General features: G+C 42.6%; 2 protein-coding genes across 6 annotated transcripts; one reads left to right on the forward strand and one right to left on the reverse strand.

Moving 5' to 3' along the window:
- Positions 1 to 907: 907 nt before the first annotated feature.
- Positions 908 to 18024, reverse strand: LOC116394583 (disintegrin and metalloproteinase domain-containing protein 11-like). Of its 5 annotated transcripts, XM_031867788.1 has the most exons (26): positions 17507 to 18023; positions 16560 to 16750; positions 14054 to 14130; positions 13634 to 13700; positions 11715 to 11797; positions 11501 to 11564; positions 11330 to 11390; positions 10691 to 10878; positions 10300 to 10368; positions 9944 to 10110; positions 9767 to 9851; positions 9181 to 9271; positions 8563 to 8614; positions 7975 to 8074; positions 7800 to 7871; positions 7611 to 7703; positions 7228 to 7308; positions 7088 to 7138; positions 6942 to 7005; positions 6722 to 6827; positions 6311 to 6430; positions 6014 to 6182; positions 5315 to 5426; positions 4458 to 4548; positions 3274 to 3291; positions 908 to 2888 (listed from the first exon to the last, which is right to left on the reverse strand). In XM_031867788.1, exons 1-26 carry the CDS (start codon positions 17703 to 17705, stop codon positions 2873 to 2875), a joined length of 2487 nt encoding a protein of 828 aa, XP_031723648.1. In that variant the 5' UTR covers positions 17706 to 18023; the 3' UTR covers positions 908 to 2872. The 5 variants fall into 5 exon arrangements, 2 of the variants coding, with proteins under 2 accessions (XP_031723648.1, XP_031723650.1); XR_004213473.1 differs by lacking the exon at positions 4458 to 4548 and having other exon boundaries at positions 4711 to 5426; positions 17507 to 18024; XR_004213471.1 differs by lacking the exons at positions 908 to 2888; positions 3274 to 3291 and having other exon boundaries at positions 4753 to 5426; positions 17507 to 18024.
- Positions 18025 to 18180: 156 nt separating this feature from the next.
- 42sp43 (P43 5S RNA-binding protein) lies at positions 18181 to 23374 on the forward strand. Its single transcript, XM_031867808.1, has 9 exons — positions 18181 to 20615; positions 20729 to 20829; positions 20902 to 20998; positions 21145 to 21233; positions 21501 to 21574; positions 21780 to 21860; positions 21942 to 22171; positions 22466 to 22519; positions 22817 to 23374. The coding sequence occupies exons 1-9, from the start codon at positions 20301 to 20303 to the stop codon at positions 23081 to 23083; spliced, it is 1308 nt and encodes a 435-aa protein (XP_031723668.1). The 5' UTR covers positions 18181 to 20300; the 3' UTR covers positions 23084 to 23374.
- Positions 23375 to 25019: the final 1645 nt, after the last annotated feature.

The following is a 25019-nucleotide window of genomic DNA, read 5'->3' on the forward strand; positions in this document are numbered from 1 at the left end:
ACCTTATATTTAATTGAGTAAATTTCCAGTCATAGACGTCTCTGGTTCCGAGTTGTTATTTGAAATTACAGTACGAGTGATATTTTCTGTCTAAACAAACTACAAAAATGTGAATGTACATTTTATAAACAAAATGTATTTCTACGTTATTGGTCGTCTGTCATGCGTCTGTTCAGGACGTACTCTGCCTTCACCCAGTGTATGTTTGACATCAGCAGACATGTGGCACTTGTCCCTCATTTTAGTGAAACAGAGGTTGAGGCCTACTTTTGTGCATTTGAATATATTGCATTTGCTTTATGCAAAAGACATGTAGAGTGTATTGTTACAATGTAAACTAGTAGGCAGAGCGCAGGAAGTGTCTTACACTCTTTCTCTTGACCAGAGTTTAGATCATGATATTAAATTAAAATCCACTGTTCTCCGTGCCTTTAAGTTAGTTCCTGAGGCTTATCGCCAAAAATTTAGAAATTGTAGCAAAACTGTGAACCAGACTTATGGTGAATTCACACATGAATTACAATACTAAGCACTGTCTACTGTCTGTCTTAACATACTAAGACAGACAAAACAAGTTATTGAAAGATGCCAACCTGTAAACTGAGGATGATGTTTAACCACCAATAACAAAAATAAAAACAACAACATTAGCAACATTAATAGTAAAAAAATAATCGGCAGTCGCAGCCTCAGATTGAAGAACCTCTTGTGGTAAATAGTTGAAGGAATCAATATTGATGCATAGTTTTACGTTTTGCCCTTAATAATTGGGTTTCCTACCACTGTGATTTAAAATACATATTACGATATTTTAAAAATGTCTTTCAGAAGCAGAAAACAAAGGCATTGAACTCCAAAGTATAACCATCTATGAAAACCATTAAATATGAATACCATAAAAGCAATGTAGCGAAAGTAGTCGGTGTGATTTATTTTTTAAGTATTTCATTTTCTTTCCATTTCAAATCAACTACAAGGCTTAGTTAATTCCTCTTTTTTTGTCTCAATTTAAAAAGTGTCAAAAATATGGGATACTTTGCATCTTTATTTTTTTTTTCCCCATAAACTTCATCGAACAGATTGTATTTGTTACCAACTCTGTACATATTGTAATAATAACAATAGTGCAAAGCTCAACTGAACCAAACTGACCTCTTACACACATACAGTTTCAGACAAGCTGCCTCCTGGACCTCAGACTAGATCTCTTTAATCTCATTTACATTAAAAAGCCCCTGGGCTGAGGAGTTCACCCAGGGCTCAGAGCTATCAACAAATGTACAAAAGATTCATGACATTTAAGCGATGGCTGGAATGATAAGAGAGATGCGAGACAGCTAGCTTAGCTGTTACGCCACATTTAAAGACGCATGGACAGCGTTGACGACAGGAGAGATTTGCAGATCCTGTCGAGAGACTGACGGCTATATGTTTGCAACGGATACAACTCATTATTTTAACACAGCTTTTAAATAAATCTCCATACAGTGCATTTAACATTCAGTATATCTTGCACATATTTACAAATAGGTGTGCATACAGTTGGCTAGTGCTCGTTTTTTTGTAGATACATGACATTAAAACCGTTTCATTATTTATTAATGTGCTGCATTATAGTGGCGTCATGGCTGCAGCGCACAACAGTTTGTAGAAAGAGATGATATTCTAGAGGTAAAAACCTGCCATCCTACCTGCGATAGGAGTTCTGTGTTATTAATGTACATGGACACAACTGCCCCTGACACGCACACATTCTTCTTCTTTTTAAAAATCTCTGACACGCTTACATTCACCCGTGAACAGACGTACAGAATAAACCTCACAAGCGTACAAACATTTGGCCTAAAAGTGGTGAGCGCACGCACACAGACAGATATTGTGGAATGTATGTTGGTCAGTCTGTGGTTGAAAACACTAAGTTACGGTCTCTGCTGCTCTAACAGTTCAGTGGTTCACAATGATCCCAAAACCATAACACCTAGCTTCCCTTTTTAGTACCTGAAACCTTAGGGGGGCAAGTAGGATGCCTCATGTTAAAAGGACAAATGACATTGAACATAAACTCAGTTATCAGGCAGGGCTCTGGCTAATGGCTGACTGGTTTTTGAGCCATCGTTTATATGATCGCTAGTCCTTCCTCAGACTCTTTGGAAAACATGCTAACAACAGTCCAATGTACGGTTTCTTTTTAGTTGTCCATGTTGCCAAACTTTGTAGATTAAAACAGATAACTGTCCACTTTTCCAAAGCCTGGCCTTGGTCCTTCTCCTTTAAGAAAAAAGGAAACTATTCCACTCCTGTTACGTTATTTCAGTCTGTTAAATGGCCAGGCTGTGTGCTAGTGCAACATTTACCCGTGGACTAAGTTGGTGGCCGGCTTAGTTTGTATGCAGGCAGGAAGGCAGGCATTGGAAAGACATGTCTCGTATTAAATTGGTCCACGGTTGATATGTTCTTCATCAGACAGTTCAAGATGACAGTAAAGGAGGTACACAGACACCGAATCACATTCTCAGAGCCACCGGACTGGAGGAAGACCCTGGTGTCTCCCACAGGTTGAGCCAGATGCTCGCTACGGGCGTGTCCTGGACACAGTCCTCAGCTGCCTGCCGGAAGCAGCCACACAAGTGTGATACGGCTGGTATGGTGAGAGGAGCTCCACGAGCCCAGAGGAGGACGGAGCCAGGCAGGAGGACAGACGATAGGAGCAGACGGGGACGTGGAGGAAACGATAATCGGAAGAGGTTTGGAGAAATTTTGGGACAGGAGTGGAAGACTTATTTTTTTTTTTGTTCCCCTCTTCTCTGATGTGTAAACGGTGGAGGAATACAGGAGTAGACAGGCCAGAGATACAGAAAGACAGACAGACATCTTATCCACCACCAGATCTGAAAGACAAGTGAAAAAGCGCAAAATTAACATAGAAAGAAAAAATACTGACTGACAGGCAACAGAATATGAAGATGCTTGAGAAATGGAAGAAGCTATTCTGCTTAAAGGGAATATTATAAGACTGGGGGCAGTAGATGGATGGAGAGCTGATGGTTTTTTTCTAAGCAGAAACTAAAATGAGATGAAGAATTTGAGCAAAGGGAGCAGTGAGATGCACTTTGAGCATGGTGCGCTGTGGGAATGATGAGTCAAGGGATGAACTTTAGATGGAGGATGAAGAATTAGGAAGCTATGCTGAGGGAATTTGGAATGGGATGGGATGTTTTTGGATGCTGCTCCAGTGACAGAATATCACATGGTCACGGCCCTGCAAGATTGTACCTTCCTCTCCGAATGTTCCTGCATCCCATGAAGAGAAAAGACCACAACAAAATATTAATGCCATGAGGAAATATGACAAATAATGACTGACAAGCTAAACTATTTTAAGAAGCACGTTATGAAGCTCATCATCTTGCATTAGAATTGCATGAAATTTAAAGAACGAATACGCATTAACAAATTATAAAGAACAACATCATTCACTAACAGTTAGAATCGTTAAAACGTGGCGTAAACAGGCTTTAATGCGAAATGTGGACATAAGAACTTATATTTTTACTCGGTTAAAATTTAACCACAGAACAGATTTTAGGAAAAAATAAATCACCTAATGACTCATTCAAGCCATTATTCATCCATCAATTATCTCCATAATTGTTCTCAACCACATGCAGCAGATCTACAGTAGTCATAGCACTGAGCCCCATAGAGTCTGACAAGGCTCTACACCAGAAACTTCTACTCCCACCCTCTAAGCCAGAATTCAGACAGGGAGAGAAAACTTCTTACAGCTCATGCACACATGCACAGACACTTACCTCGGGCCCTAAAAGGACTGACTACATGCTAATATGCTACACGCTATAAGGAACTCAATTTTTGCTTTTCATCAGCCACAATAATCTTATGAATCCAACTGTGAGTAAAGTAGGCGCAGTCCTTTTAGGCCAGAGCATAAGGAGTGAACAATAGCCAGCATGCACAGGTGGAACAGTACAGAAGAAGCACAGCAGCGAGGGCATTTGGGGTCAGGACGCTGCCTGTAACACGATAACGCAGGCTAGAAGAGCACCACGGGTAAAACTTTAAAAAAGCATTACACTTTTCCACAAATGGCTACTAACTCAAGTGGACTTGAGAAAAGTGCTGCAGCGGTTCCTGGCAGATCAACAGCTCAGTCCCGTCGTCACAATAAAAAGGGACGGAAAGGTGCAGGATGGAGCTCAGGTTTGACTAATGATTCAATCAAAGAAAACAACCAGCGTGATGTTTCGTAAAGATTTTGACGCCAAAAGCAGTTCAAGCATTTGACAAGATCAGACTTGACTTCCCATTTCCCCTTCCCCCGGTTGGACGATGAGTTGCAAACTAGTATTTCAGAGAGGTGAGAGTGGGAGGAGCGGGGGGTTCCTTAAGTTTAGGTAGAAGCAGACAGGTACACAAAGGCATGCCAGAACTCTTACTTAAATCCCCATCCTGTTCCCCCTAGGACTATAGCTGCCAGGAGAATAGCACCTGCGATGGACCCTATTATGATATTGGTGCCACTGGGACCTGCGCAGAGGAAGGAGGAGGGAGGAAGGGTGCGGAGGAGGAAGAGGAGGAGGAGGGGCAGAAACAAAACAACACCACTATAAAACACACATCATAGGACAGCATCGACACTGTACATCAACAACAACAACTAGAGAGAGAAGAGGGCAGATGGTAAGATACCTGCAGACAGAGAAATAGAGATGAAGCGAAGGAGGACGTTACCAGCACGTGGGGTGGAGTTGGGACAACGGGCGGGTGAGCGAGGAAGGTCAGGGAGACAACAGTAAAAAAACAAAAACAAAGGAGAGAGAGTTGTATTACTTTGTTCTCATTCCCACTCTCCTGCTCTTTCAGCTGGACACCCTCTTGCTCAGGGTGGCTTTTTTTGGCCCTATGAGTGCAGCAGCTCAATTGCTCTGTGTCATTGGCAGACTGCAAGAAAGTAAGGAAGACACTTGAAGATGGCAGTGACTGCAATATATACAGTACTGTGTAAGGTACACATACACATACACTAACATACTGCACACATGCTCTAATGAGTAAACGTGTCTCAACACACACCCACACTCTTCCAATATTGAAACCAAGACTCAGCAGGAAGTTAAACACTGTGTGTACTTAATATCTCACAAAAACCAGGTGAACTACTCTTTGTGTTTGAGGGCAAGATGCTGTGCTCCACATCAGTACATGGAGACAGTGATGATGGGCAGAGAGTATGAGGGGAATATGAGAGGCAGACAGAAAGAGAGACATGTGCAGGTTGAAAGGCGCTGTGGACCTTTCTTCTCTGGGCCAGTCGGGACTGTTGGCTCAGGGATGGGATCATAGACACTGCAGTCCTTCCCCGTGTAGTCCCTGTCACAGATACACTTCACCTCGTTACTGCACGTCTACAAGAGAGAGAGAGAGAGGTGAAAATCAAGTTCAATAGCTGTTAACAGAAAGAGAAAAACAAGCAAGATGTTAAAACCACTATGTAGCCAGTACGCATGGAGCTGGTGATATACACGTCAAAAGACATCAATGAATTAATCCTTGTTAAAGCTGGGCTGAATTGTAATTTTAGTGACATATAGCCATTGTTTCAACAACCTTTCAGGGACAGTATTTTAACATATAGTCATTTAGATGAAGCAACTTTTGCAACTTTGATGATTTTGGATCTGAATATGATCATTTTACAGAGGAAATATTTCAAACAAAACAATGGTTGTTTATCATCTATATCTATTCCCTTTTTGTTGACACTGTCATAAACGTGTTCATATTTGCATTATCGAAAAAAATATTGGAAACACCACCTTTAACTATGACCTCAGTAATAAAAGCATCATTTAATTTTGTCACCAAGAACATTACGAGCTTCATAAAGACAGATATTACAGCAAAGTTTGCATTAGTTTAGATTATTGGCTACTGAGTGCACGTGACTTATACATCTGTAAAACGTGAAGTTGTGAGCTCAGGAAATCTTTACCCCATGGTCAGAACAAATGCGCCCATAGTTGGATCCGGAACAGGTGCTGAGATTGAACGCCACCACAGGGAGGCAGCGTCGCTCCAAACACATCATGTTGGGCCCACAAGGAGTGCCCTCCTCCACATAGCCCAGGTCTGAACCATCCTCCAGCAGAGCATGGCCGCCTCTGATTGAAGCATCCAAAACATGTCACACAGGTGGGAAAGGAGGCGTACAATTAGACATTTGAGGACATGGTATTCCAATTGTAAACTCTGTTATTTGTGGCAGATCAGATAGACGTGACCCACTTACCTGCAGTCCAGGTATTTGTTCTGGTGGTAGAGGGTGAAGCTGGTCACCTCACCCTGCAGGTCTCCAAACTTTGGTTTCATCGTCACATTGGCACAGAACAGGAAGCCACATAAAACATCCCTATCAGGAAAAAAAGCGAATGGCAGAGAACAAACTCTGGCTGTGTTCACAATATTCCACTTCTTGACTAAAAAGACATACAGCACACAATAATTTGTACATACAGCACACAGGTTTTTTGTCTTTTCATGACATTTGTTGAAATCGTAAAATAAAGCTAGCCTTATCTTTTTAATTAAGTAAAGAGTCAAACTTGAGCAGTGCAATATGTGCAAAAAAAACAGGATGTAGTGAAGTCACTGTTATCCTTCTATATATATCAGCAAGAGGTATAAGGAAGGTGTGACTCACTGCTTGTTGCACTGCAGCCATCCTTGGCCTTCAGGACCCGGACCACAGTTGCCTTTCTCTGTCCCCTCAGCGTTCAGCTTCTCATAACAAAACCTGTCTGCTGAATCTGGGAGGGCAAACAAACATACTAATCATTCTGCCTACAACAGTCTGAGACTACAAAGCCATATATACACAACACACCCTTTCCAGGTGCAAGCTGCATGTCTTCTATACTTACTATAACCCCAGAGTCCCCTACACTGTCCATCACGAGTCCTGCATCGTCCACCGTAACAGCGACCCTGAAGAAATGAGGCAACACTATTTAAGTATCTGTAAGCGTGAACCTGCAGACCAGAAAACATGCCACAAACGAGCCCTTACCTGATTAGTATCACACATGTAGCCATCTAGCCTGTGCACGTTATGTGGACACTGCAAAAGAATTAGAGTACTTAATGTTCCAGATACCCTGCTTGAGTTTGCTGTTTTTTTTCCCAGTGTTACATTACAGTCAACTCTACCTGGCTGGAGTCTCCGGTGCAGCTCTCTGGGATATCACAGTCGTTCACAGTCTCTCGACATACCACGCCTCTCCGCTCATACTAGGTCACAGCATAAAAAAAGGCAGGTGGAGAAGTCATATACAGTAAGTTATCATACAAGATGTAGAGATAAGTAACACTTAGTAGATGCTTTTTTTTTTTTTTGTGCATTTTCGGGAAAAGTACTGTATACATGGGGCACACAACAGGAATCCCTGGACACTAATATGAAGGTTGTAGTGGTTGAATCTTAAGCCACGCCTTATACCTAGAACTAATTTATTATTCCTGCTATCCCGATTGAGCAAAACACATACAGAAAAAGCTATTACTATATCAAGTTATTTCTTAGGTGGACTCACCTTGCAGCTACTGCAGCAGAGTCCGTTACTGCACATGGCATCGTGGGTAAGTGTGCACTTTTTACAGCAGGCTCCTCCACTACGGGCGCACTCCTGCAGCCATAGACATAAAAACAAACCTTCAGCTCCGCTCCAGAAAACAGCTTCAGTACCTGCTTTCATGCATGACGTCCCAACTGGGGTACTCACCACTTGGGATCCACAATCACACTCTTCCCCTGGCTCCACAAAGCCATTCCCACACTCTGGAGGGTCCAACAGCTGAGCGAGACAGAGATGGACATATATATGAGCACATATACATATACCGTGCACATACAGTATATATGTTAATCACATCCTACATCCCCCACATGGCCCTCACCTTGTTTGGCTTGTTGAAGAGGCAGCTCCCGCCCCCTTGGAGCAAGAACTGGATGTACTCATCAACACTGCAGCGAGAAAACTTTCTGGGCAGATAGTATCTGTATTCACAAACACAAACAAACAGCACAATGCTTTTCTGCCAGTAAGGAATGCCAGATCCACTGTGGGTGTCTGTGCCATCACTTTGCAATCAAGACAGAAATGTTACCATCTGTAGTAGGATATTAATCAAATGAGTAACTTTAATTGGTATTGTTCTATTTGGTAAGGAGAGCCAAATCCAAATCGTGCATAGTGTATAGTAACTAGTTTAAATAAAGTTTGTAATTCTTACAAGGTAATTGGCACATTTATGTCTGATGTTTCAACATTTCTTTTTAACCCATCAGATACACGCTGTGATTATCACAAGCTTGGCTCATTGAAGACTGAGTAAAAGGCAAAGCGTCCCTCTGTTACAGCTGTTAAATTGTTTAACTGACAGAAATGAACAGAAAAAAATAGCAGAGGGAGTGCAACAAAACGTGTCAACAAACAGAGAAAAGATTCATTTTACAGGTGTGTTGTGTTTTTTGTTTGTCTTTACCCCGTGTCTTCCATGATGCAGCCTAGCCAGGCGTCTGGACACCTGCAGTCTCCTGTGAAGAAGACCAGGAGGAAGAAGAGCACAGATGAGAGGGGGGAACTTAAATAAATATCGTGAAAGAAAACAATGTGATTATCATCATTTACAACCTACAACCAACCAAAAGAAAGATTTATGGTCAACAAAGAAGACTATTCTTCTTTGTTGACCATAAATCGTTTTGCCTAGAACTGATACCTAGTGACAGAGGTAAGGAAGACCTATAGTGTGTGCACTGAGCTCTTGTCCTGGCATTGAATAATGGACCTGATGGCTCCTCAACATTAATCACAGAGCCCATTGTTCAGTGGCGGCAATGCTCCAACCACCAACCCCTCCTTCTTGGACTCAGGTGACTAATCACCTAATGGAGAAGTCTAATTACAGAAGAGAACTGGACAGGGATACAAACACCCAACGCTCTCTCTCTAACACCCCCTCTCAACACCGTCCCTCCCTGCCTCAATCCTTCCCACACTGATCTCGCTCTCTTGCTTTGATCATTTATTCAGTTCAACCCCGGGTGTGCAGGTCCTAATCTTCCCTCCTGCATTATCTGGCTTTCCTGTCATCTGTTACCTGCAGAGTTGCGGACGTTGTTCCACCTCATGCCGATATTCTGGCCCAGACTCTGGCACAAAGTGATGGCCATTGCTCCTACATTCCCATACTGCAACAAATTCACATAGAATTGACAGAGGAGGGTTTTTATTGTGAGATGGGTACAAATCAATGTTTTACCGGGGAGATAATGTGCTGGACTATATCTAGACTCGGACCAGTAAGGTGTTGGTAGGCAGGTTTTGTTTACCTTTGGAGGGAGCCAGGCTAACTGTTACTGTTTCCAGTCTTTATGCTGAACTAAGTTATTTATTATACAATCATGAGAGAGATACAAATGAAAAAAAAAATTTTGCCCAAAATGTCAAACTATTTCTATAATTTGTCGTTTATCTAATAATTCTGTTGCAAACCTTATATTATTTAACTAATTTTAAATGTTTAAAAAATGTTTTTCTTATCTTGGTTTAGTCCTTTCACAACCTAAATTAGAACTGTCCATGTTGCTCCAGATTTTTAAACAACAATTTTACTTCTATTCTCAAATTTAAGTTTTAAGTTGAGGCGCTTTATTATAGAGACAAGCTTTTTAGATTTTCCTCACCTCGTTGATGCCTCCTCCCCTCGTGAGAGAGCACACTCCTCCTGTGTAGGCCGTCCCACTGCGGCTGCTGTGAAATGTACGCCCTCTGAGGTGCAAAGGAAAGATACCATCATTTAAAAACAAGCAACCGAGCATCAAATATTATCCTCAATTATCAAGATATTAGATTCCTCTTACGAGAAAAGATGGACAACGTCGCTCTGATCTTTGATGTTGTCCTTCCTGTACTTCATGAAGTTCTGCAGCGTTATCAATGGATCTTCTACTACTGGCATCATATTTTTAGAGGTCCAGGTCTCCAGAGCAACCAGCACAATCCTCGTGTTCAACTGTTCCTTGTAGATCTGGGGATACGAAACGAAACGATTCTTTGTTGGCATGACACACGTTGTGCTGTGAACGCTGTGTGCAGTCTGGGATAAATCATTTTCAAATGTAGAAATAAGCACACACACTACTTCTTGACAGGTGGCAGTGTGTGTATGCAGAGTTAAGGAATAGGAGGATTACAATCCTTCAAATAAAGCTCTTACCGCGTCTGCCATGTTGACCACTGCTTTGGCAAAGTTCTTGGTTTGGCTGTTGGAGCGACGCAGCACAAACTGTGGAGACACAGAGATACACAGACGGTGTAAGAGATGGATCACATTCACTCTCTCACGCATAAATACACACACGTTTGTATTGAGATACCTATAAAGGATCCTGACATACGGCATACCTTTTTTCTTGCGTTGACATTTGTTAGACAAGCTAAAATGATAACAACCAGATTAAATACACACATCCCAAACCCGGCTGTTAGATCAAGGCACCGCTGGACAGCTTCTATGACCCGAAAAACTCAATTTCTCTGTACAACAAAGGCCATCAGGGAAGATCGGGCGTCCCCATAATTAGCAGTAAAACATACTTTTAACTCACCATTTCATTGTCGTTGACCACCATCAACTCAATATATTTGGTCTCAGTCTGGACAGAGGGTTTGCGAACATATCTCTTGGATCGCCTCAGCCCCCCAGACCCCTGCTGCTGCTGCTCCCTCATTTGGTCCGGTCTGTCGTCATCACCATCACCTCCTCTGATATCCCACTCATCGTCCTCTGTACAGTCTGGACACAGAGAAGCAGAGCTGCGGGCACTTAGAGCAGTGTTACCATTTCCTTGTGCTGTAAAAGGTGCAGTGCAAACATTCCTATCTCAATTTCAGTGAAAACGTTACAGTTCCCTTTACAAACAGCTGTAACTGTAATCATCACCCCATCTGAATTAATAAAAAATGCTGTGACGACAAAAAAAAAATTGTTTTTTGAACATACTACAATAATTGTGTTGGAGGTTTATTGGACAGTAACATAAGCAGTAAATATGGAATTTATAGTCAAATCTATTTTGACATTATTGCAACAGTGGACAGTGGGTTGTATCTAATTTATCTAATTGAAAGAAAGGCAATTATATGAATATATTGAAATATCATAAAGATAAGAAAAGACTTAAAGGTTGTACTATTCCGATGTGATATGAGTGCCAGAAGTTTATGCTTTAAATGCAATCGTGTACCTGGGCAGTGGGGGGAAAGTCTGATATCGGACATTCTGCGGATTAAGTGAGCGCCACCATCCTATAAACAGAATACACCCAGATGTCATTAGACAAATAAGGAAATCAGCATTCAGACTCACAATAATTTGGGAATTATCTACTATCAACTACTATCCTCTGCCTGTTTACCTGTTTGCTGCCATTGTGAACAGGCTCAATCCCGTAAGAGAAGAAGCCGTCAGAGAACATGCCGCTATGGACCAACAACAAGAGAAAGACACTGAGATGTAGAGCAGAAAGAGACAGAAAACTTAAAAAGCAAAACAACGTAATTATGTGAGCAGAAAAATATAGCAGGACAACAAATGTGCATTTATAAATAAAGGTTTACTGTCAGGCTCACCACAGGCCGTGGCAGGTGGAGAGAGCTGCCCAGGACTCTGGTAAACCTCTTAACCGTCCCTGGTAGTAGCAGTGCTCCCCTCCCTGTGGACACAATGCACCCCTGTTTCATGAAACAATCTCTACTGACACATTTCAGGCCTTGCATGCTGTCTTTTTATCCTGCGTATCAGAATAGGTCCGCTCTCAGGGGAAACCTCTCACAACCTCTGCATATGCGACTCCCCTCTCCCTCTTTCCCCACGATCGCATTTATGGCACAGTTTGTGACCTACTTGTGTCCTGCGCTCTACTCCACTCTATTCTGCTTCACTGACAATGGAGGTGAAGGTAAATCCATGACAAGCATCTCTTCAATAAATTAAAACTAATGTTGCCCACACAGATCTGAGAATGTAACATGAAATGACTGTGCAGTAGGAAGACTGCATCTGCATCATCTGCTCTTTCCTGTCCTCGTAACAATTTTGACCACCACGACAGAGCCCTAGCTCTTGTCTCCAGCTAACACTCCCTCAAAAGAGGGTGCTCTGCTTCACGAGAAGGTCACAGCGGCGAAGATGAACCACCAGGAACGGTGAGAAAAGTGAGAGACACTGTCTCACCTGGATCAAATTGAGTTCAGCAGGGCGTCTCAACCTTGCCACAACACCTTGGTGCTTAAAATGGAGAGAAAAAACACATTCTAACGACAGAAATGAGTCTGGTGACGTGCTGCCCTGAACGCATCACACCTGCCATGTCCAGCAGCAGCATCAGAGGCATTACGTGAGGCCTCCGTCCAGCTGAGTGACAATCTGGTCTGACTACAGGTCTCCATCCTCGACCCTGCAAGCCACCTCTCCCTCCCGCCGCTCTGGGAACAAACCCAGATTGTCGATAATCACACATACACCCCCCAAAATAACTCCTCCCTACTCCAAAGCTCGTCTCGCCTTTGTATCAACTGACATTTTACTCCTCATTTTCCCTCCTCCTCCTCCTCCTCCTCCTCTTCTGGTCGCTCTTTCCTCCCTCTCGCTCTTCTTTCATTCTCTGCGCTGCCAAGAAGTTAATGACACTGCTGAGCAAACCGGTTGCTATAGAAACAGGCTTGTGATTGGTCAGGAGGACTGAGGGAGAGTTTGGGATGATTGTGGGTGGGGACACGGAGTGCATGGTTTGGTGGGTGGGTGACTGATGGGGGGGGGGTAAGCAGCGAGTGGCACATTTAGACAGAAAAAAAGAAGCATTAGCCATCCCTCCTGGCTTGCAAAATGCAATGACATTCCTCTGGTTTGCCCTGACAAGAACACATCACATTAGATGTCAAGGCTTTCATCCATTTTCCTGTTCTCCGTCTCTATTCTTTGAGCTTGTGGCTTTACATCACAGGCATCCGCTGACTTTCTTCTTGACTGTCTGGGAAAGGCCACAGCTGAGAGGCATGCATGCACGCCGCTGATAGGAAGAACCCAAGTATGTAGAGCACAGTAACAGACAGTTAAATGGCAGCCTACTTCTGAAGCAGAGATCACACAATGCACTTTCTATAAATAGAGAAAAACGGGAGGATGAGATCAAACTGTAAACATCACATAAAAAGATCAGCCTTAGAAGGTAAAAACAAACAAAAAGAATGCCTTTTGTTTCTAAAATGAGGCTTAAATGAAAAGGCTCTGTGTTAGATGACCTTAAAATATAAATGAGACATAGTGACTTTGTTATATAAAGAGCTCTAGAGGGGCATTGCATCTGACAAACAAAACTTTTAAATGTATTCTAAGATTTACTGGCAACAGCACCAGTGTAAAAGTTTCTGCAGCCAAAGAACTGAACGCTGCACTGGTCATCTCATTATTATGCTGCCTTCTTTGTGCCAAAAGACAAGTTCACTCACTAAAATCCTGTCCCTTCACATCCCCACGCAAACTGTCTTACCACAGACTGTGAGGGTCTGCCATTGTGGTTAAAGTGCCGCTCCACATATTCTGAAGACAGGAGGTGACTGCAAAGAGAAGAGAGATGCCGTGAACATCTCTAACAGCATTATCTCCATGTATTGATGTCATCAGGGTTATTTTCCACCTGTTGTTCTCACCTAAACTCAACATTTTATTAACATGCAGTGTGGATAAAAATCAGTGGAACCTCACAAACATACAGCAGTGTGTGTCTGTGGGTTTTCCACATTGGTATTCCCCATCTTGTCATGTAACATAATAGAGGCGCTAAGTGTGTTTGCTTAAGTGCTGCCAAATGCTAATGAGAACAGCTGCAGTGAATTAAGAGCACCTACTGATACTGTATTGAAGTGTGTACAAAAAGGCAGATCTGTGATTTGGGGACAGTAATACTAACTGGTTTAGCTCCAGGTCCAGAGTGAAGGTGTGTCCAAAGGCTTCCACTTGGAAACAGCTCTGGGCCAAGTGGACGGCCTAGAAAATAAACAACACAGAGACATATTTCAAGTGTAACAAAACATTTGTGGTTAATAGCGTCACTCTGTAAAAGCCAAAGAGTGATTGTGAAAAGGTTCTATGAATAATTCAACAGAATCAATAGTGTGTACGCTCTAAAAGCAACTCGGCAGCTGAAATATTATGATTGATAAAGTCTCCATTGATTGACAGTGAATGCCAGAATTCAGGCAGGCATGACTGCAGAGAGCTATGGCTGTTCACGAGCTAAGCTGGAATTTGGTAATTGAGATGGATGGAGAGGGAGGAGGCAGAAGAGAAAACTTTGCTGGTATGGTCTATATTCAGCCATGCTGTGCCAATGGCCCCAATGGACAGCTGCCAATGCTGAGGAGGTGAGGAGACAGCAGGGCCATGAAGTGAGAGAGAGATTTATTGCAGTCTAAACAGTGCGTCTCTTCAACAGCCATGACTGTGCCAGCATGGCTTTGATCTCAGTCTAGAGGAACCAGGCCGCCGTGAATCACAGGGCTTTTACAATACAGTGCATCACTACCCGGGAATTATTCTCTCCAGCGAGTATGGACAACAGATTTCTTACTACTGTCTTGGAGAGGCTGAAGCATGGTGTCATCAGGGCTTCGGTCTCTGTGTTGTCGTTACACGGTTTACATTGGCCGCATTCGTGTTTTGATCATTGTGTGATACTGCTCTTGGTGGTTGACAAACTGTTTTCGCCAGAAGTTCCATTGAGAAGCCACTCTGGATCTTTCGATTGTATCGCAATGTCTTCCTCAGCGGAAGGAGTTTGCACAGTTGCAATGAAATTGCTCAAAGTTAAATTTTTGTCCACATTGGTTCAAAAGGTGAGATTGAAATTGAATTCTTGACAAAACAATCTCACGACCAGGTTGTATTAGCAGCTGCTCTGGAGCTTTTGATCACACCACATCATCCATCCATCATCCTACAGGCCTTTTTCAACTATGATGGATATTAAAATGCAGATGACTCATTATTTTATATCAAATCGATATTCACTTTAACATAATGACAAAAGATGTGGCTGACTTCTTTTGTGTTTAACAACAAACTGCTACATTTACGTGGGAATTGGTCTCACAGAAAGTGCTGTTAAATTAACCTTAATATCACTACATTACATTTCATTACATGAACAATAGAGGCCAATAACCAGTAAAAATCTATTTCAGAACCACCTACCACACAATAATGTATCTGTCTTGGTTAAGACAGTTTCTCCTCAAGGGGCAACACCATTCATCTTAACTGGTCTTCAAACATGTGACTTTCTGTGTGTGTGTGTGTGTGTGTATGTGTGTGTGTGTGTGTGTGTGTGTGTGTGTGTAAGGAGCCTAATGTACTCTCTCATAACAGTTATATGAACTACATCATAGCATGACAGAGAGAGAGATACGGGGGCAGGGATGGGAAGTGCTCAAGCCACTTGGACCATGCAGCACTTCTCACACAGGCCTGCTTCATAATTAATCGGGACATCCTTCAACACACCGCTGAATAATGAAGAAATTTGGGGGGGGGGGGGGCTCAGCACAGCAGCCGGATGGTCGGACATTATGACTATTTCAGGACAGGCTAAGCTCTGTTATGTGGAGATGAGGGCCGTTACAAAACAAACATGCAGGCAAACATTTAAACAGCTCTTCGATAAACTGTGCATTCACTACAATGCTTGCACAGTACACAGAGCAGGTCAGCAGGTTTCACTTTCAGAACTTGCCCCACATGCTATACGGCCTGATTTTAGGCAGGAAAAATGGCTGCAAAACAGCAACTTATCTGTCTTGGACATTAATTCTCAGTGGACATTGGAAAGGATTTTTTCAGTAACTAAAATAACAAGGAGCGGAGACTGCTGCAAGACACCACTCTTTACTCTATACCCTGTGTAGCAGAGGCTGCCTGAGCAACAGAGACATGAATGCTGCACTGTTACAGACACTGGAACAAAATCAGGTTTCCATCAGCAGCACACAACAGCCTGTGTTACTGTCACATCTCCACACAGACTTGTTACAATGCCACCAATAGTGAATCTCTTCATAAGGATGCATGCTGAGCACTAACTGATCTGCACGTTAAGCTGCAAGCAACCTTTTTGCATATTTTACGCCAGAAAAAAATGTTCTACCTGTGTATGTGAGGTAACAATGAATAAATATTGTCATACATTGCCCAACTGGGATACTTTCTTTTTAATTCAATTGCAATGAAATTGATCTGTTCCTCAGTTTGCCTGGAGATTCATGAAAGCTATTTAAGGACTTCTGGGTGTACTTGGCGATCAAATTAAGACCACTGGGCTGAGAATCACAGAGAATCGAGTGATTCATTGTGAAATAAACAGCATTGGGAATATGAGAGAGGAATTGGCAATGGGGGAGTTACAATTAGTTACAACTTACCAAGGTGTTCCCGGTGCTGTTCTTCACCCTGGTATCCAAGTGGTCATGAGCCATTTCTTCCTCCGACTGAATCTGCTGCACCAGCCGCTTAGGATAGGTGACCTTGGGGGCAGTGTCCCCGCTGTCCGGCTGCCCTGTCGGGGTAAACCAGTCCCAGATGCCTCCATCCGGTGCCGGGCTACTGTCCACACCTGCAGGTACAACAGAGACACTCTCACCACAGGCTGGTGAGTGTGCAGAGGGCTTGGCAAGGTATAGGGACACACCTGAGCCTGTCCAAATTGGACCTGGTAGTTGTGTAGTAAACAAATCAAATAGTAGGAGTTGATTTAAAAGTGTTATATTTTTAATAAGTCACAATGTGTGACCATTCAGATCAGTTTTTTTTTTTTTTTTTTTTCTTTCTGTCCGCTAATAGTTTGTTGACCTAATTTATCACACTGAGCAGTTAATAACGTTTAATCAGTCACTGAATCTAGTAGAAGTCATTTGGTGGACAAAAGGTTTTAATGAAAAATAATTGCTGAAGTAATTTGTCATAGTTTATAAGCTCTATAGAAGCCTGACGCCCATATTGATATGCAGGCAGCTACACAAGGCCATGTAGCTACAAATCTCAGCAATCATCATGTAAAACGCGTTTCCTTTGTGATTGACACGTTATATTATTGTGCTTTTCGATGTGTATTGGATTAAACAAAATAGTTATGGGCACGTTTCATATAGGCGATGCGGGGCCGCGATGCAAATGTGTTGATGCAGCAGATCTACGGTGCTTTCAGGTCAGCGGACTGGTTGGCACCGAGCTCCCGCTACAATTAAATCACAGCCTACACCGGGGACAGAAAAGTGCTGGTGCAAGGGGAAAAATGTGGACGCAAAGGAAACGAAAAGGGTGCTCCCGCTCTTTATCCAAACCCCCCTCTCTCTCTCTCTCTCTCTCTTACCTGAGACCGCAAGCCTCTCCCCCACTGCAGCACAGACAATGAAGCACCACACCGCCAGCATGATCTTCACATATTCTCCCGGATTACAACATCGAGAGCCGCATAATGTCACAAACCCGGCCGACCGAGGGAAAGAAAAAGATCGAAAAATCGCACAGCAGAGACGATGGCGAGGAGCGAAAGTGGATCTGCTAAACATCTGATGATGCGCGTTCTCTCTCTCTCTCTCTCTCTCTCTCTCTCTCTCTCCCCTCTTCTCTCTCCCCTCTTCTCTCTCTCTCTCTCTCTCTCTCTCAGCTCCAGCAAATGCCGCTGTTGAAAATTTGGATTAGCATATCAAAATTATGAAAAATGAATCACAACCCAGGCCCGCTACGGAGATGATCAATGCAGGCTAATAGATCGATCAGTGAGGGAATAGTGAGGAGCATAGCTCCGTAAGGCTGCGCGGGTGCGTTTATGTGAATGGTTGAGGTTATACGTGCAGGCTATAGCCTATATGTGAATCTGCAGTATGCGGAAACGAAGTGATGGGAAAGCGAAGAGAAATGCATTGGGTCTGCGGGGAGGACACGTGGGACCGTGGTACCCTCCCTCATCCCGAGCAGCCTCCTCCTCTCGTTGCCAGGGAGAGGATGCGACAGCCCGGCTCGGCTCTGCGCGCGGCGGAACAGAAGCCATAAAGGAAGGGAACGACAATTCATTAATTTTCTAAATGTAGGCGACGGGTATGAATGGCACGATATTTCGGAATGCATTAAGAAGAGATGCAGGATAAATGTGCGTCCCGAACGAGGAGAGACATCACAGCAGTAACGTAAAAACGTACTATACATCAGAGGCCCTAACGTCATAGTCTCGTGTTCCATGTTGACTGTTATTGTGCCGTTACACTTGTAGACAAGTCCCTGTCATTCTCTGCTGTGAAATACGAACAAGTTATATACCTACATTTACTGGGATGATATAAAAGCTGGGGATGCTGTAGACTAGGTGTCACAATTTAACCTTAATAGTTCATATTTTGTTCACAAATACATGCCACCTCCAGCTGCCCTTGCAATCCCCTCAGCTGAGCATCCCTGTCCACAGATCCAGGTGCACCTGGATCTCATTATGCTCATCAGCCACTTATTCTTATCAGCCCAGATTCCCCTGGTGTCAGATAAGAGCTATCCCGCAGTTTTCTGAAAAATGCAATTGAAGAATAGTAGATGGTGATTTTGGTTTTTCAGTTACGGCAACGGTGTGACACAATGCCTTTTAGCTTATCTGTCTACTTAAATTAAATGAAAAAAATTAGTATAATATAATGTTAAAAAAATGATAAATACTCAAACAATACTCAAAAACATGCATCAATACAAACATATTACTGTGCTGGCAACACATTTCGTAATACAGCAGTGATTTAGGTAAACATGACATACTGTCTGATGCATGAATTTAACCAGCGTATCAATTGGCTTCTTATTAGGAACCATAAACACAGATCAATCAATTAGAACTGGAGACCTGCCGTCTATGTATCAATATGTGTTGCTGTCTCAGTCCATGTGACCTGCAGGGTTTGTTTCCTGATGCAGTTCAAGTCTTCCAGCAGCCATCCTGCAACACATGGAGGCATATTGTGCACTGACAGCCCCCTCTGAATATTTCATCATACCCCCCTTTGAGAGAAACGGGGATCAAGAGATAGTAGGGAAAAGATGGAGGGAAGAGCAGCAGGAGGAGTGCAGCATCAAGGGCCAAATAGGTGCTGGTCCTGTCCCTTCTCTGCTGAGAAAACGTATAGTTCTCAAACTCAAAACAGACCTCATTTCAGTTCAGACTGGCCTTTCTACTGTTAATCTGAACTCAAGAATCACCATCAACATCACCACTGTGCCTTTTAGTGGTTTCCATATCACACAATGCTGATGCACTCAATTAAGTATTCAGCAATCGGGCCACTGAGTAAGAAAAACTGCAAAGAGAACTGCGAGGACTCAGAGTATGCTGACTGTGCTTCACCTGTACGTCATATTATATATATTAGTGATAGTTCCTGTAGGGTCTAAGGAATCCAAACAATGAAGAATGTATTACAATGTCTACTTTAATCAACAGCTACTGTCACAGTCTTCTCAGAAAAAAACTTTGATATAACAGAGATTTGACATCAGTCTTTGACTTCACATGTCATGAGGGAAGCTTCAACTATTTCTCCACTAAATCCTAAATTTAAAGTTACGTAGAGCCACTATGTTACAGCCTATATTTGCTGCAGAGTTATGAAACAATTGTGAGTTTACAGTCAAAAATGCCAGAGCCTTGTGAGATAAAGGCACACTGCCCTCTACTGCGTGAATAGCGGCATCATAAAACACACCAGGAAGATGTGTTATTTGCAACTGCATAAAGTCAGCTGGACTAATCTGAAGTCTGATTACTTTTGGGAATAGATTTTTAATTGTATATTCTTCAGGTCTAGTGTGATTTTATTAAGACTCAGAATATGGCTTCCATGAAGTTATTTCAAGTTTTCCCAGTGTGATGTGTTAGAAAGGACCAGTATTACATTTGAGCTGGAAGTCCTGCCTATGTCGACTTATCATATGTATTGCTATTATCAATCTGTATTTTAATGCATAAAGTGCTCATTTCTCTCTCCTGTAACTACTTTACAGTGTACCTTGCACTAAAAAGTGCTACCATTTAACACTGACAGGCAACAACTGTCTGGCTTTGAGTAGTTGGCACGTTTGTTCACTTAGCCGTGTCTTACACTAATGAGTTCGGAGCAATTAGGTTAATGTGTTTCAGCTGTGGGCTACTTCTTGGGGGTTGCACAAGTGTTGAATCAATGAACGCTGCTGGTGACGTTGCCAATGAAGCAATTAAGTTCTTTCACGAGGCTATAAGACCGGCTGACAAAAGCGGCGGGCTTTCCGTGACATATCGTCTTTGGAGACGTATTCAGATAAAGAGAAAAATGAACGGTGTGCCCAGCGGGAAACCTGACGGCGGTCCGCAGCTGCAGCTGTTGAACTGCGCCCACGCGGACTGTGGAGCGACTTTCACCAGACAGTGGAAACTGAAAGAGCACGAGACTGTGCACACCGGAGCGGTGAGGGAAATACCGGCCGCTGCTGCATAAACCATTATATTAACTATATACGTGCATATACTTGGCATAGGCCTTCTTGAAGTTGTAGGCTAACCGTTCACAAATGTCCACAGCGCCCGTGTCTCTGTACAATCGCTGGCTGCGATCGTCGTTTCACGCGAAAATCTCACCTGATGCGCCACATGCTCAAACACAGAGGGGTGAAGCAATTCCAGTAAGTCAAATTCGTGCCGTTGCTCCTAACGACTAAAGCCTTCCACCTCATTTTAAACTTTGCTTTGTGCAGATGCGAATTTGAGAGCTGCACGGAGAATTTTTTCCATGCTGGCAATCTGAAAAGACACGTGCGCTACATCCACGGAGACAAAAACGAGTATTTCAAGGTTTGTCTGAATACACGTGTTTCCACGAGATGGCGCCAAAAGGCCAACATACAACAGCGTCCGCTGAAAGTCACGGCTCTTGATGTAAATAGCCAGTTTTCAAGTCTTTTGTCATTTTAACCATTTGATTTTTTTTTTCTCCACAGTGTAACCAGTCCAACTGCTCACTGACCTTCAAAAAACGCAGAGCGTTTAAACTGCACTTGCAGGAGCATAATGTGCCTGCTAAGTCAAAGTATGTCTGTCATACATCACAACATCTCAGAAATAAGGGCGTAGCTGTAGTGTAAAACCGGACATGTAGCTGTGGGTTATTGAAATGCCTGAGACCATGAGCTGTTAAAGATTATGCGCTTGGCATTTTAATTAATCAGATCTTTGATGCCTGGAGTGCAGGCTCTAGCAGAGATACATGAGTGGTTACAGGCTGAGTGGGTGTGGTCCCAGTTGGCTTAGTTAAATTTATTTTTACCTCTTGCCTGTCCCTGATGGGGGTACTCAGGTGTTCGAAGGACGGATGCGCTGCCATGTTCGACTCCCATATCGCCCGCAAAGCCCACGAGAAGAAGCATGCAGGTTGGTCTACGATCTTAAAGGTCCTTTCATCCCTGTAAAATTCTTTAATTAAAAGGGGGTTGTGGTTGCATTTGTGTGTAACCTTTTTGTGCATCTTTAAGGACAAATCACACACATTATAGGTTCCTCCAAGGGCCCCAGAAGGGGGCCAACTGGTGACGATCCTTTTGATTTCCTGATACTCACTGGCCTTGTTTCCCTGCAGGTTACCGCTGCCCTCATGTTGACTGCCAGGTGTTTGAACACACCTGGGGTAAACTTAGGAAGCACATGGCCAAACATCCAGGTAAATATGTTGCGGTCATAGTACAGAAGTCCTGAGTGTTGTTTTGCTTTTTGTTTTTCACATTTTTAAAATCTGTCGTAGCCACATTCACATGCCAAGCATGTAAGAAGGTGTTTAAGAAAAGGGATGCTCTGCGGAAGCACAGACGGATCCACGCTTCCCATAAGCCCGTGCTGGTTTGTCCCAGGGATGACTGCCAGGCCTACTTCTCCACAACCTTTAACCTGCAGCACCACATCCGCAAGGTGCACCTCGAGCTCTTCAAATACGGATGCTCCTTCCCTGACTGCCCACGCAAGTTTGCTATGCGGGTAAGTAACGCGTCTTCCATTACTGGTCCTTGATGGATGTATCAGAATTGTTTCTTCTTTGCATTCAAAGACGTGGAACTTAAATTCCCTCGAGTCATTTGCATCATGCAGACCTGCCATTTTAATGAATAAAATTAATATTCTGACCTGGCTGAGTCAAGAACATTGTACGACTTCTGACAATGGTTGTGAAGAACATGCCAAATTAATCTTAATTGAGTGTTGAATTTGTAATTTTGTGTTGAATGTAGATTCAATATGTGTATTACATTATGGCTTTGTTCTATTACACAGGAGAGTTTGACCAGACACCTGCTCCGCCATGACCCAAGCGCCGCCACCCTGAAGGCAAGTCTGATGCAATTATCCAACGGTACAGATGTGGACTAAAGCACCACACACCAGTGAGCTCTTAAAGCTACCTGGCCAGGGGACGATTGATTTTGGATTTTTCTCTAAACCTTTTGAAATCGGACTCCTGTGCTTCTGGCCAACTGAAGCTTGAGCGAGTTGGAGGTTTACATGGTTTTTCCGTCAAAGCATATAAGCAATTTCTACTATTTGGGTTTCAATTGATATGTTGTATCCAACTGCAAAAAACGGACATTGTTCCAAAACTTCTCTCCTAAATTCTGATCCCAACAGAAACGTCAGCGGCCAAAGAAGTCCTGGCAGAAGCGTTTGGATGGACACCATCTGCCCCTTGTGGAGGAAAACTTGCGTACCCTCTTCGCCCTGCGCATGCGGATCTCCCGACGTGCCAAGGTGGAAACCAACCTCGCAGGCCTCTTCAATGAACGCAAGATCCCGCACTATGTTGACCCAGAAGTCAACCTGCGCAATCTGTTTGGTATCAAACCGCCCCGCCCTTTGGAGGAGGAGAAGCCTGAGGTCCTACCACTAAAAGGTTGAATACAAATCTATCCAGACTAGCAGCGCTTCTTCACTGTTAAGTTTGAACTTCCTGAAATTGGTGAAGGCTTTAATTTTGACTTTTTTTCTTGAATTTTCTAGAATTGGGTCTCTTTGGTTGAGTTTTTCTAATGTAGCTGGCATGCATTAAACTATTTGAATTTCAAAGTCATTATTTGAATGTCACTTGACACCTTGATTAGGATGTCAAGCTTTTGAGAATTTCAAAGATTCAACTGTAGTTCTTGAATAAATCAGGTCTGAATTGAAATGCTTATTTTGTACATGAATTCTGTTGACCCAATAAAATGAGTTGCATTTTGATCTTTTTCACCTTGTGTTGAGTACTGGAGGTCTGCCCATCAGTAGCAACTGCTGGAGAGTGCTCGTCTCAAGGACTCCACATTTGTTTGCTCAGTCTTGTGTCATTGCAATTTCAAGATCATCTAATTGTTGGTACACTCAAACAGCTGTTCTCCTCCAGCATCTATCTTTTGAGCTAGCTTTGGCTTCACATCTTGGTTGACATTTGCAGAACATGTTGGAGCTCATTACGTATGGACAAAAGGACTTGCACATGAGTAAGTGCTGAGTCACAGAAAGCATGTCACTTTTGGGGGTGGATGAGACTTTTGAACACGAAATGAACTATCGGCTGTCTAATCTTTCAAATGTGAGGCGAAGCACTTTAGATTCTTGCCTCATGAACATTCAAAGTAAAGGGAATAGTGTGTGTAATTGAGTAAATGTAACTACTTAGAAAGCTCATTAAACTTACCGAGGTTTGCAGCAGAGCTGTGCCAATTTCCTTAGTTTCCTATTTCCTCAATCTGTTTTGTTATTTGGCAGTGGAGAAAATACACTCGGGTGTGCAGACCCTTTACCTTAGAAGTGCCAATATCACTCTATAAAATGAAACGCGTAAAAGTCCTGCATTCAAAACTGTTCTCTCATAAAAGCACATTTAGCTGTTATCAGCTACATTTACATAAGTAGAAAACAATGCAAGCAAAATGTCTTGACCGGAGCTCTGAACATTTGATCCATTGTTTTACTACGTTAGACGCATATACATTTTGTGGCTGACGGACGTGGAGCTGATTTTAGCTTTCATACACTATTGGGAGATTTTGTTACTCTATTATACTGCATTGTATTGTATATGCAAATTTGTTTTGTTTTTTAAATCTAAATGTGTAAAGCAACTAAAGCTATCAAATGTAGTGGAGAAAAAAGTAAAATATTTCCCTGTGAAATATGTTAGTGACATAGAAGTACGAAGTAACATTAGACTTTTGTAGGACAAGACATCCACTAAGTATAATGAATAACTAGCCTAGTATACTAGCATGTATCTTGATAGTAGTTAAAAGCCACACCCACCTCTCTTCTTCGTCTTTGGATTTACCGACGCGCACCAAGAGGTGAAGGCATCCAGAGGCACCATAGAAGAAGACATGGAGGTCGAGCCTTTCAGGTGGGCCCAGTAACTATATTCTGACTGAGATTATTTAAACAAGATTGCAGTATATATGACCCAGCTACATAAAAAATGCTGGTAAAGTATCCGTTTACAAAGATATAAAACAGAAGCAGCGAATTATCCCATTGGATGAACTAGAAACAGATATTTTTTAGTTTTTGCTGTAAAAAAGGATTTTGATAAATCAATTATACAAATAGTTTCCAATTAATTTTCAGTGGATAGACTAATTGATTAATCAACTAATCCTTGCAGGTTTAGTTCGCAGCCAGGAAAAACATTAAACAAGCTTGTTAGAGTAAGACTCAATGTGTCACATTTCACGTTTCGTTTAGATTAAGGATGAAAAATTAGGCCTTATTAATGGATGCAGAATGTAAAGGAGAAAGTAAAGGATTTCAATCATTTTCTTAAATGGCTCCCTTTGTGTTAAACAATTCTTTCTTTCTGGTC

Source organism: Anarrhichthys ocellatus, unplaced genomic scaffold (genome assembly GCF_004355925.1).
Source record: "Anarrhichthys ocellatus isolate YVR2014 unplaced genomic scaffold, GSC_Weel_1.0 scaffold40, whole genome shotgun sequence".
Lineage (NCBI taxonomy): Eukaryota > Metazoa > Chordata > Actinopteri > Perciformes > Anarhichadidae > Anarrhichthys > Anarrhichthys ocellatus.

Coding starts and splice junctions, on each gene's coding strand:
- LOC116394583 (XM_031867788.1), bottom strand. CDS start 17,705: ATGTTTAGCAGATCCACTTTCGCTCCTCGCCATCGTCTCTGCTGTGCG. Junction 8,075..8,562: donor TGCATCATGGAAGACACGGG/GTAAAGACAAAC, acceptor TTGTGAATACAG/ATACTATCTGCCCAGAAAGT. Junction 7,309..7,610: donor TCTGCTGCAGTAGCTGCAAG/GTGAGTCCACCT, acceptor GCTGTGACCTAG/TATGAGCGGAGAGGCGTGGT.
- 42sp43 (XM_031867808.1), top strand. CDS start 20,301: ATGTGTTTCAGCTGTGGGCTACTTCTTGGGGGTTGCACAAGTGTTGAA. Junction 21,575..21,779: donor CCACGAGAAGAAGCATGCAG/GTTGGTCTACGA, acceptor GTTTCCCTGCAG/GTTACCGCTGCCCTCATGTT. Junction 22,520..22,816: donor CAAGCGCCGCCACCCTGAAG/GCAAGTCTGATG, acceptor TGATCCCAACAG/AAACGTCAGCGGCCAAAGAA.